This window comes from Nannobrachium achirus (assembly GCF_963921795.1).
Source record: "Nannobrachium achirus genome assembly, chromosome: 10".
Classification (NCBI taxonomy): Eukaryota; Metazoa; Chordata; class Actinopteri; order Myctophiformes; family Myctophidae; genus Nannobrachium; species Nannobrachium achirus.
Genome location: NC_137819.1, coordinates 6,496,456 through 6,512,693, shown reverse-complemented (window position 1 = coordinate 6,512,693; position 16,238 = coordinate 6,496,456). Strand labels below are relative to the sequence as shown.

Sequence of the window (16,238 nt, the reverse complement as noted above, 5' to 3'; positions counted from 1 at the left end):
TAAGACAAACTTTTGCGTGTTTTTTGTTATTGTTCTGTTTTTCCTCGTGTGAATGTCACAGTTTCTGTCTACGAGGTAATGTAGAGAGCGTTGTTTTCTGCTTTTTTCTTAGGTCTGCCTTGAGGAGAGTTCCTCTTTCGGCCACTTGAAGAACCATCTGAGATCCAAGGCACATCAACAGGTATGTCATAATAATTATAATAATACATAACTGGAAACCACAATAAAGAAAACAACACCATCCCCGGAAACCCGAACAGAGTTTGAAACGTTTCGACACTTGTCTAATTCGGTTCCTGCTGACTGTGCAATGGAGCTCAAACATATAACTGCATGCTAAATAACAATTATAATAACAATAATTATAAATAATAAATTCCCTTTTGCAAGACCATAGTAGACAGTCTCGAGTCTTTGCTCTTGAGCAGTTCAAATCCAAGTCCAACACTTTGTTTGGAGTCATAATGCCAGACAGTAGACTCAGAAACGGTCTGGGTACTAACGTATAACTTGGACCAGAAACACTTGTATCATGTTTCTGTTTCCACTCTCGCTAGCGCGCGAATAAGTGAAAACGCGTGTGCAGAGGCGTCAATTGGGTATGGCTATGGCAGCTGCTTTTTAAATAAACTTTATTGTGAATTTGCAGTTTACAGTCATTTTTTTTAAGCATTTACATCCATACAAACAAATCAGAAACAGGCATGTCAATATATTAGAATGTAATTACATTATTAAGTACAGGAAATATATGTAAGGGCATTACTTTTCTTATAAATCCTCCCCTTTTTTCTTTTTTTTTTTTCAACATCTAGCCCAAAATAGTCCTTTAAATAGAAAGCACATAATAAAGTAGAAAGGAAAAATAGAAATATAATAAAAATATATACAGAGTTACAAGCTCAAAAGGTGCCACGGCTTCAGTACGTTTTTTTTCGAGTCCAAAGTTCTTTGTCTCTTCAGCTCAGTGACTATTTGCTTAAAGACCACCTCTTGCTTGATTGTCATTACACAGCAGGTGTTCCACAGTTTGTTAACTGTGGTACATACCACAGACCAATAAAAGTCCTGGTCCATGGTTGAAAGAGTCTCTTAAAAAACACCATACATTACTGCGTTATACGTTATTTTTACTATGGCAGCTGCAGCTTCCAATTCCATACCTTGGCTAATACTAATAGGCTACAGGCCCTGTTGCCACGGTATGGCAGCTGCCATAGCTTGCCATCCCCTGTTGTTGAACAGGGGGAAATAATAAAATGTACTTCTTAAAATGAATTCATCGTGCCTGTTGCTAAGGTATGGCAACATGACTGGTGTCTTGCACGCGCAAGACACCAGTCATGTTGCCATACCTTAGCTTTTGCTGAACTGACGCCACTGCGCGTGTGTCGCCCCTCCTGCAAGTCGCAGCAGTAGGCCTACTCATGTACATGATAGCCTACTGCAGGGGTGCCCACACTTTTTTGACTTGAGAGCTACTTTTAACGTGACCAGCTCGACATGATCTACCCCAAAGAAAAAAAGGGGGCTAAGGGGAATTTGGAATACTGGCCCTGGCATTACATAATAGGACAAACCCACTTGAAATGGGAAATAGTGGGGGACGGTCGCAATTTTTTGTAAATGCTACTGACTCTTGACAAAAAAGCATTGCATTGGTGGGTTTGACTACTTTAGATGACATGACAGAACTCTAATCTGGCCTACACCAAAATAATGTGTTTTTGTTTTATTCTTTCGTTATTCATTTTACAATATATGTGCTGACAGGCACTTCTTGATGTCAAATAATCAAGTCACCTTATTTCAAGTGACAGATGCCAAAAAGAGGGGTTTTGTGATTTGTGTTTGTACATATTCTTCTTTATATTTTAAATATATTTGTATAGGGGCATGTCATGTGATCTACCTGCACAGCCTTTGTGATCTACTGGTAGATCACAATCTACCTTTTGGGCTCCCCTGGCCTACTGTATAATTATGATATATATAACCTCTAGAGGCATGTGTTTCTTCTCCTTAGCTGGGCATCGCTGATGCCCTGTTTGTCTGCAGTGCAGTTACTGTTAACTGAAAGCTTAGATACTCCAAAACGAAGTGTCATTGATTGATTGATTGATTGAAGAATTTATTAGAAGTTTGCAATAGAAAAAAAAGTACAGTTTCATGACAGTACAAATCACTGGTACAAGGTCAACTAAAAGGAGATCCTAGAAAGCTCTACGGCTTATTTCCACAGGAACCACACTTTAAGTATTGTAGCATCTAGGGAGACTAGGATCCTTTAAAGTAATGAAATTAGATCCTTTATAGTAATGAAAATAGATCCTTTGTATTTCGATGTTCTGCAGCTGGGGGCCGAATGTGTTGAAGGTCAAAGTTTAAGAGTGACATAAAGAGCCAGTTCCAAATGACCAGATGGGTAACTATTTGGGTTTAAGGCGTTTGGTAAATTAATGTATTGATTGGTGAATCAATGTATTGATTGTCTTGCTAGGCTGTCTGAGTCTAGCCATAACTCTGGCAACATGCACTTAGGTTATTGTCATCATGTGTACTTTGACTTGCAACAATGGGCACTCAGCTGATGGAGAGCACATCTGTCACTATGCCACATACCTGTCATGGTGGTGTTCATGAAAGGTGCAATTAAGACCAAGCACTTACAAGGAGATACTGGAAGGGGGTTTGAGCATGGACTCTCTTTTCTAATTAGTTTAATGGTGTCTCTTAGATTTAGGCACCTGCCCCCTCTTTTCTCTTTGTGCGTGTTTGTTTTAATGATCATATAAAAGGAGTCACCCACAAGTGTGCGTTGGTTTTTCTGCTCATGATTCAGAGAGAAAGGAGACCCCCTGTCCTAGAGAGAGGACAGGAGACGGCTGTCATACTTGTGCTGTGTTTTGTAAAGAGATGCTTGTGAACTTAGAAATAAACCAGAAGATCTAAGACGTGGTGTGAACATTCCTTCATAATTATTCTGATCAGATGCAACAGTATCTCATATAACATTGAGATTCATTCACACTGCGACGGAACAGGCTAGCTTTTACGCATGTCCGGATTGTCCGCTGTGTGTTGATTGATTGATTAGGCTTGCATATTTTAGTGACAGTATATTAAATGAGCCACCCCAACCTATTAGCAGGGTTTGATGTAACAAATCACACCTGTGTGAACTGAGCGGTGGAGGCCTGCGCACCTTGAGGTGTATGCAGCGGTTGAGGTATGTGTAGTAGAAGTAAAACTATTGGAAATACTCAAGTACAAACACCTTAAAATGATCTAATCCAACTCTCTAAAGGGCTAGTGAAATTTCTATGTGTGTGTGTGTGTGTGTGTGTGTGTGTGTGTGTGTGTGTGTGTGCGCGTGCGTGCGTGCGTGCGTGCATGTCTGGCCGATTCTGGGCTTGTGTTGACCTCAATGACCCCTGACCGATTGACCCCTTGCTGTGTGTGTGTGTGTGTGTGTGTGTGTGTGTGTGTGTGTGTGTGTGTGTGTGTGTGTGTGTGTGTGTGTGTGTGTGTGTGTGTGTGTGTGTGTGTGTGTGTGTGTGTGTGTGTGTGTGTGTGTGTGTGGGTGGTCTGTGTGTGTGATCATGAGAGGTATGGCAGGCTACAGACACGTAGGGCTGTCACAATTATTACATAATCGTCTAATCGCGATTATTTTACATAATCGTGATTATTTTTCATAATCGTCATAATCGTGAATGTTGAAGATGTATCATATACATATTTTTTTAAAGTAAAGAATAGTGGAAATAGCAGATCTACAAGCTGATGCGACACGTTGTGAGCTTGTAGATCAGCTATTTCCACTATCAATGTAATTTTTTAAGTAGAAAGTTGTCGCGATGCGACGCGTTGTGAGCTTGTAGATCAGCTATTTCCACTATTTCTGACATTTTTCAACATTCACGATTATGACGATTATGTCAAAATAATTGCGATAATGTCAAATAATGACGATTAGACGATTATGTAATAATTGTGACAGCCCTAGTGGGCACACATATTTCTGACCTGGGCACCAAACCTACTGCGTCCTGGGAACACAGGGCACCAAAACACAGTGGGCACCACCGATGTCTGGGCACGCATCAATAGGGCTGTCACAATTATTACATAATCGTCTAATCGTGATTATTTGACATAATCGTGATTATTTTTCATAATCGTCATAATCGTTTCCATGTTGAAAAACGTTCATATATTAAAACTAGACCAGGTCAACCTGGTTGTGCCAGACCCCGGTTCTGCCAACCCTCTGGGTCTGTCTGTCATCATCGTTTGTGACATTCTGCCTTTTGTAGGCATGTCATCATCATGTCATCATCATGACCATCTATGGAGAAAAACCGGACAGACCGACATTTGCTTATGTAGGCCTACCCATTTCATGGGTCTGGCAAAAAAGAGTCAAAAATAGTGGAAATAGCAGATCTATGATGCGACGCGTTGTGAGCTTGTAGATCGGCTATTTCCACCATCAAAGTTATTTTTGCCAGACCCATGAAATGGGTAGGCCTACATAAGCAAATGTCTGTCGGTCCGGGTTTTCTATATAAAGGGTATATATGATGATGACATGATGATGACATGCCTACAAAAGGCATGATGTCATAAATGATGATGACAGACAGGGGGTCTGGCACAACCAGGTTGACCTGGTCTAGTTTAAGTAGTAAGTTGTCAAATATGTCAGTAATTGCCAGACCCAGAGGGTCGGCCTACATAAGCAAATGTCGGTCTGTCTGTCCTGGTTTTCTATATAAAGGGTATATATGATGATGACATGATGATGACATGCCTACAAAAGGCAGACAAATGATGTCATAAATGATGATGACAGACAGGGGGTTGTCAGGCAAAGGTTTGCATTGTGTGTGACGTCAGGCCAGAGTTCTGGTCGACCATATAACCTGCCAGGTCAAACAATCTCTTTAACTTCAAACATAGACAGGGATAAGGAGAGAAGCCTATAGGTAGAAGCTTGTATTTACATTTATTGCAGAGAAGGTTTTAGGACTTAGACATCATGAGGGAAATAGACCGCATCATGAACACCTTTATCGTGGCGCCCTCGCCCAAGGTGTCCGACGTGGTGGTGGAGTCCTACAACGCCACGCTGCCCGTGCACCAGCTGGTGGAGAACACGGACGAGACCTTCTGCATGGACAACGAGGCGCTCTACGACATCTGCTTCCGCACGCTCAAACTCACCACGCCCACCTACGGCGACCTCAACCACCTGGTGTCGGCCAACATGAGCGGTGTCACCACCTGCCTGCGCTTCCCTGGCCAGCTCAACGCCGACCTGCGTAAGCTGGCCGTCAACATGATCCCCTTCCCCCACCTGCACTTCTTCCTGCTGGGCTTTGCGTCGCAGTTCGACGCCAAGAACATGATGGCGGCGTGCGACCCGCACCACGGCCGCTACCTCACCGTGGCGTCCATGTTCTGCGGGTGCATGTCCATGCGCGAGGTGGAGGAGGAGATGCTCAAGGTGCAGAACAAGAACACCAGCTACTTCATCGAGTGGATCCCCAACAACAGCAAGATGTCCGTGTGCGACATCCCGCCTCGCGGCCTCAAGATGGCCTCTACCTTCATTGGCAACAGCACGTCCATCCAGGAGCTGTTCAAGCACATCTCGGAGCAGTTCACCGCCATGTTCCGTCGCAAGGCCCAACTGCACTGGTACACGGGCGAGGGCATGGACGAGATGGAGTTCACGGAGTCCGAGAGCAACATGAATGACCTGTTGTCATACTCGGACCACCAGCCACCCAACAAGATGCCCAGGCTAGAGGCTATACTAGCTAGCGATTCCACAGAGACTGCAGGATCGATGCACAGCACCATTCAGGGTAACAGTGGAGTGGCCTCTATCAGAGTTCCCCTTAAATTTGTTAACAATACAGGCTCTCCTGAAGAGCGCAACCTTTGTTTCGTCAATAGCCCTGTGCAGGCTCTAATGGCTTTCACATCCACTAAGGAATATTTCCTTAAGTTGAATGAACCAGATATAATTGACTATATATTTCAAGGAGCATGTCAGACCTATATATTTAGTAATTTGGTCAAGAAAACCACATATAACAATACAGAACATTTCAGTACCACGGTCTTACATATCCAAGAACATGAACATGACGTGTGACAATCTATAATATTAACACCCAATGATTAGATAAGCTACACTTACAATTTATTTATTATGAACTCATAAAAAAGAAAGTATGTTTTGTATTTATTTTTTATTTTATTTATTTACAGATTTTCATTTTAATATTTATTTTATTATTTATTTTATTTATTTACATTTCTTTATTTAAAATCTTTAAATAGATTTTTTATTTTTCAATCTCATAAGAAAATACAAATATAAGAACTTTTATTTAAATACCTTTTTTTAAGAACAGTAGACCCAGAGGGTCGGCCTACATAAGGCTTTGTCTGTCCTGTTTTTCTCCATAGATGGTCATGATGATGACATGATGATGACATGAGGGAGGGATAGACCGACAGACAAAGCCTTCATGTCATCACAATGACATGAGGGAGGGACAGACCGACAGACAAAGCAAAAGGCTTTGTCTGTCGGTCTGTCCCTCCCTCTTTTCTCCATATTTGGTCACAATGATGTCACAAATGATGATGATATGAGGGAGGGACAGACAGCCTATAAAGGGACAGACAGCCTATAAATGTACCATTACATTTATAGGCCCAGAGGGTTGGCAGAACCGGGGTCTGGCACAACCAGGTTGACCTGGTCTAGTTTCTTTGTATATTTAGGTTATGTCTCATATCTGCCATGTACAACTTCAAAGCCTAAAAGCCAAACAGAAATGTAATTATCAATGACAAAAACACAATTAAATCGTTAATCGCCAATTATTTGAGTGACAATTAATCGTCATGTTAAATGTCATATCGTGACAGCCCTATGCATCAATCAATCAATCGATCGATCAATCAATCAATACAGCTATATGCTTTGTTGAAAAGGAAAGTCTTTAGTGCTCTCTTAATTATTATTGTCTCCACCAGCCGAAAGGCATGGGGAGACTATGTTTTGCACCCTGTGTGTGTGTGTGTGTGTGTGTGTGTGTGTGTGTGTGTGTGTGTGTGTGTGTGTGTGTGTGTGTGTGTGTGTGTGTGTGTGTGTGTGTGTGTGTGTGTGTGTGTGTGTGTGTGTGTGTGTGTGTGTGTGTGTGTGTGTGTGTGTGTGTGTGTCTGTCCGTCCTCTCCTTCTGTCTGTGTACAGCTAATCTACGTAGGGCTGTCACGATATGACATTTTACATGACGATTAATTGTCACTCAAATAATTGGCGATTAACGATTTAATTGTGTTTTTGTCGTTGATAATTACATTTCTGTTTGGCTTTTAGGCTTTGAAGTTGTACATGGTAGATATGACACATAACCTAAATATACAAAGAAATGACAACTTACTACTTAAAAAATAACTTTGATAGTGGAAATAGCCGATCTACAAGATCACAACGCGTTGCGATGCGACGCGTTGTGAGCTTGTAGATCTGCTATTTCCACTATTTCGGACATTTTTCAACATTCACGATTATGACGATTATGACAAAATAATTGCGATAATGTCAAATAATCACGATTAGACGATTATTATGTAGTAATTGTGACAGCCCTAAATCTACGGCGCCGTTGCCATGATGGGCAACGAAACTAGTGGGCACGTCGTACACTCCCTGGGTGCCAGAGCCAAACCTCTGCCCCAAATTTTTCACATCGGCCTGTTATAGCGCCACCAGGAGGCGAATTTGTGCAAAACATAGTTTTGGATAGTACCGCTACACATATTGTCCAAAAATCCCGCAAATCGGTACACAGTATCTCTGATAGTCATTAAACAAAATGGGTGTTTCCGATATTTCATAATCCATCCTGATTGGCTAAGATTGCCTTACAAAGTTTGCAGGACTGCTCCGTTTTGAACAAAATGCCTCAAATCATGAAATTTTGCACGCATATTCCCACTAGGCCGACGTCACTTAAAAATGGTAAAATCAGCCTCATGGTGGCGCTACACCAGCCTGATTTGTGTTTGCCAGACCCATGAAATGGGTAGGCCTACATAAGCAAATGTCGGTCTGTCTGTCCGGGTTTTCTATATAAAGGGTATATATGATGATGACATGATGATGACATGCCTACAAAAGGCATGATGTCATAAATGATGATGACAGACAGGGGGTCTGGCACAACCAGGTTGACCTGGTCTAGTTTTTTCTATAACTCCACCGATCACTGTAAAACATTGTATGCACACTCCCTACAGGCTAAAGATAAACCTTTTCCCTGCATTTCTCAAATTTGCATTATATGGCGCCACCAGGAGGCTGACTTGCGTAAAACATTTTTTATATGACTCCTTCAGATTTTATCCACATTTCACGCAACATGATCACAATCACATGATCATGATCTCTATAGTCATTGGGGGGATTGCAAGAAGGTGATGTTTCCTAGCCTTGTGTTGCCCAATCTGGCTTGCCATCATCAAGGAAAAGTTTTTTTTAATGACAGATTCTCTTGCTTAGCGTCAGAGAATCCTTTCTTGAGAGATAACGTGTTGCCAGACTGTGTCTGACAACGCGAGGCCAGACTCTGTGTCTGACAACGCGAGGCTAGGTGTTTCCACATTGGTTTTGCCCTGATAGTCAAACGTGTCGGTAATGGGGATCCCCGACACAACATCTTTTCAGAGGGGGAATGTCTGTAGAATCCTTTGTTTTTGTATTCGGCATACCATTGAAACATAGACCCTGGTCTCAATGGATTTCCCCGAAATAAAGGGTTTCAAATCGATGTCAAATCGATATCAGTTTAGTGGTCCTTCACATGAAAATGTTTGAGAGCCTATGTTTTAACCCATTCAGAACGGGTACACATTATTGTGTATCATTATTTTATGCTTTAACTATTGAAAAATAGCAGATATACAAGCTCACAGCGCGGCACCGAGCTTGTAGATTTGTTATTTTTTTTTTATCGTGAACATCTGAATTTTTACCCGATTCTATAAGTGTCTTTTGAATCCTTCTAAGGTTTTTTTTGTGAGAAACCTATGTTTCTATGTCAGCAATCTGGCCAGCCATCGTCAAAGAAAAGATCTTTTCACTTAACTGGAGCTCAGTTAGTTCTTGAGAGACTACTATGTCAGTGGTGCTCAAACTTTTTCATGTGAAGGACCCCCAAAATGATATGTATTTGGCCACGGACCCCCATCTCAAAATATTTAGTTCAGGGACCACCCAGAAGCAAAATTTGAGTTACAAACGTTCACTTTGAAAATACACATTTTCACGACTTTTTCAAAAACAGCAGATCTACAAGCTCGCAGCGCGGCACTCAGTGCCGTGCTGTGAGCTTGTATATCTGCTATTTTTCACTGGTTAAAGCATTCAATAATTCTAGGCCTAGAAAACAGAATAGAGGCTGTAGTCTGGAAGCATAAATATGTTGATGTTGATTTGCCTAACTTTGCCTACCGTTGCCTACTTTGAGAGCGTTTCGCTGTTACTACGTGCCATCTGTTCGACACCCAACTCTAACCCTTACCCTAAACCAGGGGTCTTCAACGTTTTCAGGCCAAGGACCCCTTAGTTGAGAGAGAGATGAAGCAAGGACCCCCACTACCTTTTCATAGATTCCTAATAGTTTAATCGTTTGACAGCACAATCATCAGTGTATTTTGGATTCATGTCAATTTGTGTTTTCAGATATTTAACCACTTGAATCGTCAATAAGTAATACACTTGACGTTTCCGTTTGTACTTAGTCTGCTCTTTTTCCGCTTTAAACCAACGCTCTTGGCCAAAAAATAGCCGATCTACAAGCTCACAACGCCTCGCGGCGCGAGGCGTTGTGAGCTTGTAGATCTGCTATTTTTGGCTAAAGTTCTCAGAATATGGACACTAGGGTTCAAGCGGTTAATATAAAAAAGGAGGAAAAGCGTTTCTATCACACCAAGATTTGGAGGACCCCCTGAAGTAACTCTGGGGACCCCCCCCCTGTTGAAGACCCTTGCCCTAAACCTAACCTCCGTGGGGTGAGACCCTCCCGACACTCCTTTGTCGAAACAGTTCAGTAAAACAATCAATTACTGGTGTCTGTTGATGTGACAATGGTTCAACTGGCACTCCATTGTCATCTCTGAGCCGTCAGCTTCCAGGCTAAAGGCCTTAATTCGGCTCTCGTTTGCATTCAAATACATTGAAAGAATGACCCTACTGGCTATTGTAGCTTACAGGACCAGTGATGTTACTAGGTTTTCAATGTAATGGGTCCCGGGACCCACAGGTGGTCATTCAAATGTGTCCCAGAAAAGTTTTATGAGTCCTCAATACAATGTTTTCGAGCGCTTTGAGCTTGTAGATCGGCTATTTTCAAAATGTTTGCCTATTTCTTATATTTATTTTACAATTTGGCTAATGATTGAACTTAGAACTGCTAAAACTACTAAAACATGTGCCCCTAATGAATTCGGGCGCGCAAAATGGCGTCGGACGTCGTGGAATCAAAACATTGACGTTTCTATCGCCTGTTTAAGACTTTCTACGTGGATTTTATTTGTGTTAACGTAGGGTAAAGTAGGATGCTTTCACCCATGGCATGAACAATGGTGGTGTCTGTGGAATTTAAAAATGTTTTTCTTTTACCGCGACCCGGTAAATTATTTTAACATGGACTCCAATAGAGGCGCATCCCCGGGACCCCAGGACCATGACATGAATGAGTCCCTGGGCGACTTGAATGAGTTTTTGATGCGGGATGCGCACGTAATGACATCACTGCAGGACTCTAGGAAGTCATGTCATGCCATTTACATGCTATGGTTACCAACACCACTTTCCTTTTCTTACCATATACTTTACACGTCACACCATTTCCGACCATTTTCCAAAGCACATCCCCAAAATGTACCATTTTAACCAATCGTTGTTAATATACTCTTCCTCGTGACGATAAAGCACACGATAAAACACTCTTGCCACTATTTTACTATCGTGAAAAACATTTTAAAGCGGTTCAAATAGCCGATCTACAAGCTCACAACGTGTCGATAAGGGGTATTGGTAGGGCCCGTAAAATAAGTCTCTTATTCTTTAAAGGGGAAGACCACCCATTTTCAATATTGAACTATGTCAATAATATAACTTAGAGGAGTTGTGTGGAAATAGAAAAAAAGTTCCCCCCTTCTGTTCTGTGTTGCCTAGAACTGGAAGATTGATTTTGGGGTTTGTATTGTAAAGTGCAACTGTGTGATGTCATCAAGTTGTACTTTCTCGCCAAATGTTCCAATTTAATCATAATTCTCTTCCTCTCTAATATGTATGAAGTGCAGAGTATTCTTGAACTCAAAAAATGGGGCCCAGAAATACCCGGTGCCCACCATTCCGGTTACCGATTAGGCCACCCATAACTCTGAGAGTGTACACATGCACTCTCGAGAATGCAGATCTGTAAAGACCCCTTGGAACGCCCTCAAGGACCCCTGGGAACCGCTGACTAATTGCTGTAATTTAACTATAACGATAATTGACAATAACTGCTGTCCTGTTGTCCTGCTGCCGACGACACAATCTGGCTAGCCATCGTCAAGGAAAAGGTTGATCCTTTTCATTAACTGGAGCTCAATTTTAACTCTAGCTCAGTTCGGCTGTTCTTGAGAGACTACCGACAACATGACGCCAGTGGTGTAAAGTAACTAAGTGCATTTACTTACAGTTTTGAGATATTTGTACCTGCGTTTTTTCCAATTTCCAATATTTTTACTTCTACTCATCTACATCTCGCATTCAAATATTGTATTTTTACTCTGCTTTTTTGATTGATTGAAGACTTTATTAGAAGTTTGCATAGGAAAGGGTACAGTTTCATGACGGTACAGTTCACTGGTACAAGGTCTACTAAAAGGAGATCTTAGAAAAGACTACGCTTATTTCCACAGGAAACCATTTAATTATCTCATATAACATTGAATGACAGACGAATAGAATACAGTACTATGCAGTAGATATGTAAATAAAAAGAAAATGAAAGAACAAAAAAAAAAAAGAAAACGGTAAGTCTAAACAAACAGTAATGCTACATTCATATGAACACTTATTTACTAGTTACTTTGTAGATTTTGATTATTATTTCAAAACACTTATAGCTAACAAAGTGTCACAGCTATAATCAATTTCGGCCGCGATGTGACACTTTGTGCGCTTGTAGGTCTGAGACAGAGGAGCTTGGAGGGTGAACGGGGAGGCGGGGCTAGCGGGGGCTACAGGGAGCGGTGACGAAAAAGGTGGCAAGCAAAAGCAGTGGTGCTATAGTGCTGTGGTTCTCAACCTTTTCAGGCCGCGACCCCCAAAATAATCATAGAACGGGTACACATTAATGTGTATCATTATTTTATGCTTTAACTATTGAAAAATAGCAGATATACAAGCTCACAGAGCGGCACGAGTCCCGCGCTGCAAGCTTGTAGATCTGCTATTTTTTTTTAATCGTGAAAATTAGAATTTTGACCTGATTCTATCGGGTCAAAATTGTCTTTTGAATCCTTATAAGGTTTTTTGAAAAACCTATGTTTCTATGTCATCAATCTGGCCAGCCATCATCAAAGAAAAGGTCCTTTTCACTTAACTGGAGCTCAGTTATTCTGTTCTTGAGAGACTACTATGTCAGTGGTTCTCAAACCTTTTCATGTGAAGGACCCCCAAACTGATATTTATTAGGCCACAGACCCCCATTTCAAAATATTTATAGTTCCAGGGACCCCCCAGAAGCAAAATTTTAGTTACAAATACATACATACATATAGTCAATGATTTGCAAACATTTTCACGACTTTTTCAGAAATAGCAGATCTACAAGCTCGCAGCGTGGCGCTGTGAGCTTGTATATCTGCTATTTTTCACTGGTTAAAGCATTCAATAATTCTAGGCCTAAATGGGTTGTTAACTGGGGACCCCACCACTCTGACGAGCACTAAGAGTTTAGGCATTACATTTTGTATAACACTGTTCTATTGTGAAAATAGCAGATCTACATGCTCAGTGAGCATGTTTTCAGTTTCTGCCTCTAATCTTTGACAATTTGGCCAATGTGTATTTAAGATGTATTACAAAGTCCATACCGAATAGTTTTCATGAATTCAAACCCCACTCCAACCATTTTTTTATCGCAAATATTATGTCTTATGGACATAGAAAAGTAAGCGTTGCCTATTTTATGGCCAAGGAGTAATTTTTACTGATAACTAATGGTTGGAATGGATTCAGCAGCCCGAAAATACCCCACTTACACACCTCATACGCTCATATTGACAATATTAACATTTTTCCCCCCTTTAATCCCAGGCCCTCGGGATACCCCCAACTTTTTTGGGGGGGGCTTTTTGCCTTTATTGGATAGGACAGTAGACTGACAGGAAACGGGGGAGAGACAGGGAGTGACACACGGCAAAGGTCGCTCGGATCGGGAATCGAACCGGCGACGCCGACAGGCATTGATGCCGAAATGGCAACGCCTATATGGTATGCGCGCCTGGTCCACTACTAGGCCACCAGGGGATACCCCCAACTTTGATTGGCTCCCTCAAAGTTTCCAGAGGGAGTTGTGATTGAGAAAGTTCAGAGGTGATAGTAGACACCTTTATGAACACATTTGTGAAGAAAGATGTTGGAAATGATTTAGTTCCCAGATTGGTCCAGCAATGAGGCTAACTTTCCCTTACTATTAGGGTGGTGGTTGTATTCCATTATCTAGCCTTCTTTTATCACAACAGTTCACACAACTTGCAGAAACATGTTGCGGGAACATGGACCCCCTGCCAGGTGAACCTGACAGGGGGTCAGATTAAGACTCAGTTATCTTTTAGCCGTGCGTGCGTGCGTGTGCGCAGTCGCGTGTGTGGCCTTGACTCTTGACCTACACCTAACCACTACTAACCCCTGACCCAGTGTAACACTCAATAGGCGGGCTGGCAAGTTGACAGGGGCTGAGCTGGACTCGGTGGTGGCAATGGCAGAGAAAAGGACTCTGGCCAAGACATTGTCCATACTGGACGATGTCAGCCACCCGCTGCACACAGTACTTCACTCTCAAAAGAGTACATTTAGTAATAGGTTTAAATCCCTAATTCCCTATCATGCAAAACAGACCGATATGGGAACTCTTTTATCCCAAGGGCCATTAGGATATATAATGAAGTACTGGGGGGGAGAGGAGACGGACGGGGGTTGGCTAGTTAAATCCTTTTTTATTCTGTTACTATAGTTTTAGCTATGTCCTTCTTGAACGTTTTGTTTTATTTTTTTCCTCTTAATTATTGTCTTCCTATACTTTTTATATGAGTTTTATTGTGCTATGTCTTTTTTCACCGATGCATTGTTTTTATATGTTCATCATGCTCTTTTTATTGATAACATGTGTGAATGTACTGCATTGGAGCTGTTGAACGAAATTAATTTCCTTCGGGATTAATAAAGTATCTATCTATCTATCTATCTACACAGTGCTAGTGATGTGCAATCCCGTTCATTTGCCAGTGAACGAATCATTTCGTTCACGTTCACGGCATTGATCAGTTCAAACGAATCGTTCGCGTTCACCGCTCATGTTCGCATGTCTCACATGGCTGTCTCGCTCGGAGGAGGAAAAGTCCGCCTCCCAGGCTCCCAGCCTGGGAGGCGGTTTGTGGGGAGGTGGGGAGGTGGGGGGGGGGGGGGGGGGGAGGGGTGAACGATAGCATGAACCTAACATTTTGTGAATGTGAACGTATCGTTCACAAGTCCTGCTAATGATTCGGTCCTTATGAACGAGTCACTCATGAACGACACATCACTATAACACAGTGTTTCTCAACCTTTTTTTCTGCATGGGCACACTTTTCATGTCCCAAGAATCCATGCGCACACCAACATAATACGGGGGTGTTAATATCGTCACTGTCGGGAAGAAACCTCGTATCTCCAAGTTTCAAATTTGTACGTTTCTTCTCAAATTAAAGCCCTGCTTCATCATACAAGGCTGTCGCACAACGGTAGTGAAAACAGCCGATCTACAAGCACACAACGCCTCGCACCGCGAGGCGTTGTGTGCTTGTAGATCGGCTGTTTTCACTATTTTAAATCATTTTTAAAATGATAAATACAACACTGGCTTTCAAGCAGTTTCAAGGGGCACACTTGACCCTTCTCAGGGGCACACCAAAGGTCCCCAGGCACAGTGGTTGAGAAACATTGCTATAACACACCCCACTGGGTCAAGGTCCTGACTGGTCCAGCCCATTGTGTCGGTTCCGTCTGACAGGTCTGTAGTGTGGATTAGTGTGGGAGAATGTCATCTTATTTCCTGTCAATTTCCTGCAGCAGCAGCGCTGGTGGCCCAATTTTAGGGATGTCATTTTGACAGACAGGCCATGTGCTGCTTGGTGATGTAACATAAAGAAATTAATGGTTTACAGATACTGTGGTAAGTTACTTGAATCCCTTAGCAGTCTGTCACCATGATAAAGCTGGGAAACAAACAGCTCTCGCACCAAAAAGTCTGTATTTTGGAAAGAGGAATAAGTGTGTGTGTTTGATTGACTGACTTTATTAGAAGTTTGCAATAGAAAAAAAGCAGCAGGCCTACTCATGTACATGATACTGTATAATTATGACAGGAAATATATAACCTCTAGAGGCATGTGTTTCTTCTCCTTACTGGGCATCGCTGAGGCCCTGTTCGTCTGCTGTGCAGTTACTGTTAAAGCTGTACTGTGGAAGCTGCTCAACTAGTGGTCAGTAGCGGTATTGCTTTTCTTGGCCGGAGTCGCCGCGGACCACCGGAACGCCGCGAGCACCTCCGCCTCGCCAATACGCATCCGTAGAGCCGTCTCCCGTCATTTTTAGACCAGGATTGAGGGAGTAGCAGGCAAGATTCCTTCACCAATGTAAAAACAGTTGCTGAGGGAAGCTACTTCCTTTAGAGACAGCAAGACTCGCTGTGATTGGCCGGTGGTGTATGATCCGCGCTGTGATTGGCCGGTGGTGTATGATCCGCGCTGTGATTGGCCGGTAGTGTATCATGTGGGAGATGACATCATTTTGCTGGGAAATACAGCCCCTGTCACAGCTATGTAGAAAACATAATAAAGAAAAGGCTTTTGGGGCTGAAATTAACAGAGTGGGGGTTCTAAAACTTTAG

The 16,238-nt window shown here is 42.2% G+C and overlaps 2 protein-coding genes across 2 annotated transcripts in view; both read left to right on the top strand.

Annotated features, from left to right (window-relative positions):
* The window catches only part of LOC308292369 (uncharacterized protein), a gene marked incomplete at its 3' end in the record, with an annotated part of 206,613 nt that overhangs the window by 164 nt on the left and 190,211 nt on the right, over positions 1-16,238 (top strand). The window contains exon 2 of the mRNA XM_080734682.1: positions 113-181. Within this exon, the coding sequence (XP_080590808.1) occupies positions 113-181 (69 nt within the window). The remainder of the gene's footprint in view (positions 1-112; positions 182-16,238) is intronic.
* Positions 5,045-15,444, top strand: LOC308292265 (tubulin beta chain-like; the record flags this gene model as incomplete). The annotated part of the gene is made up of 2 exons (XM_080734580.1): positions 5,045-5,876; positions 15,419-15,444. 2 exons carry the CDS (start codon positions 5,045-5,047, stop codon positions 15,442-15,444), a joined length of 858 nt encoding a protein of 285 aa, XP_080590706.1.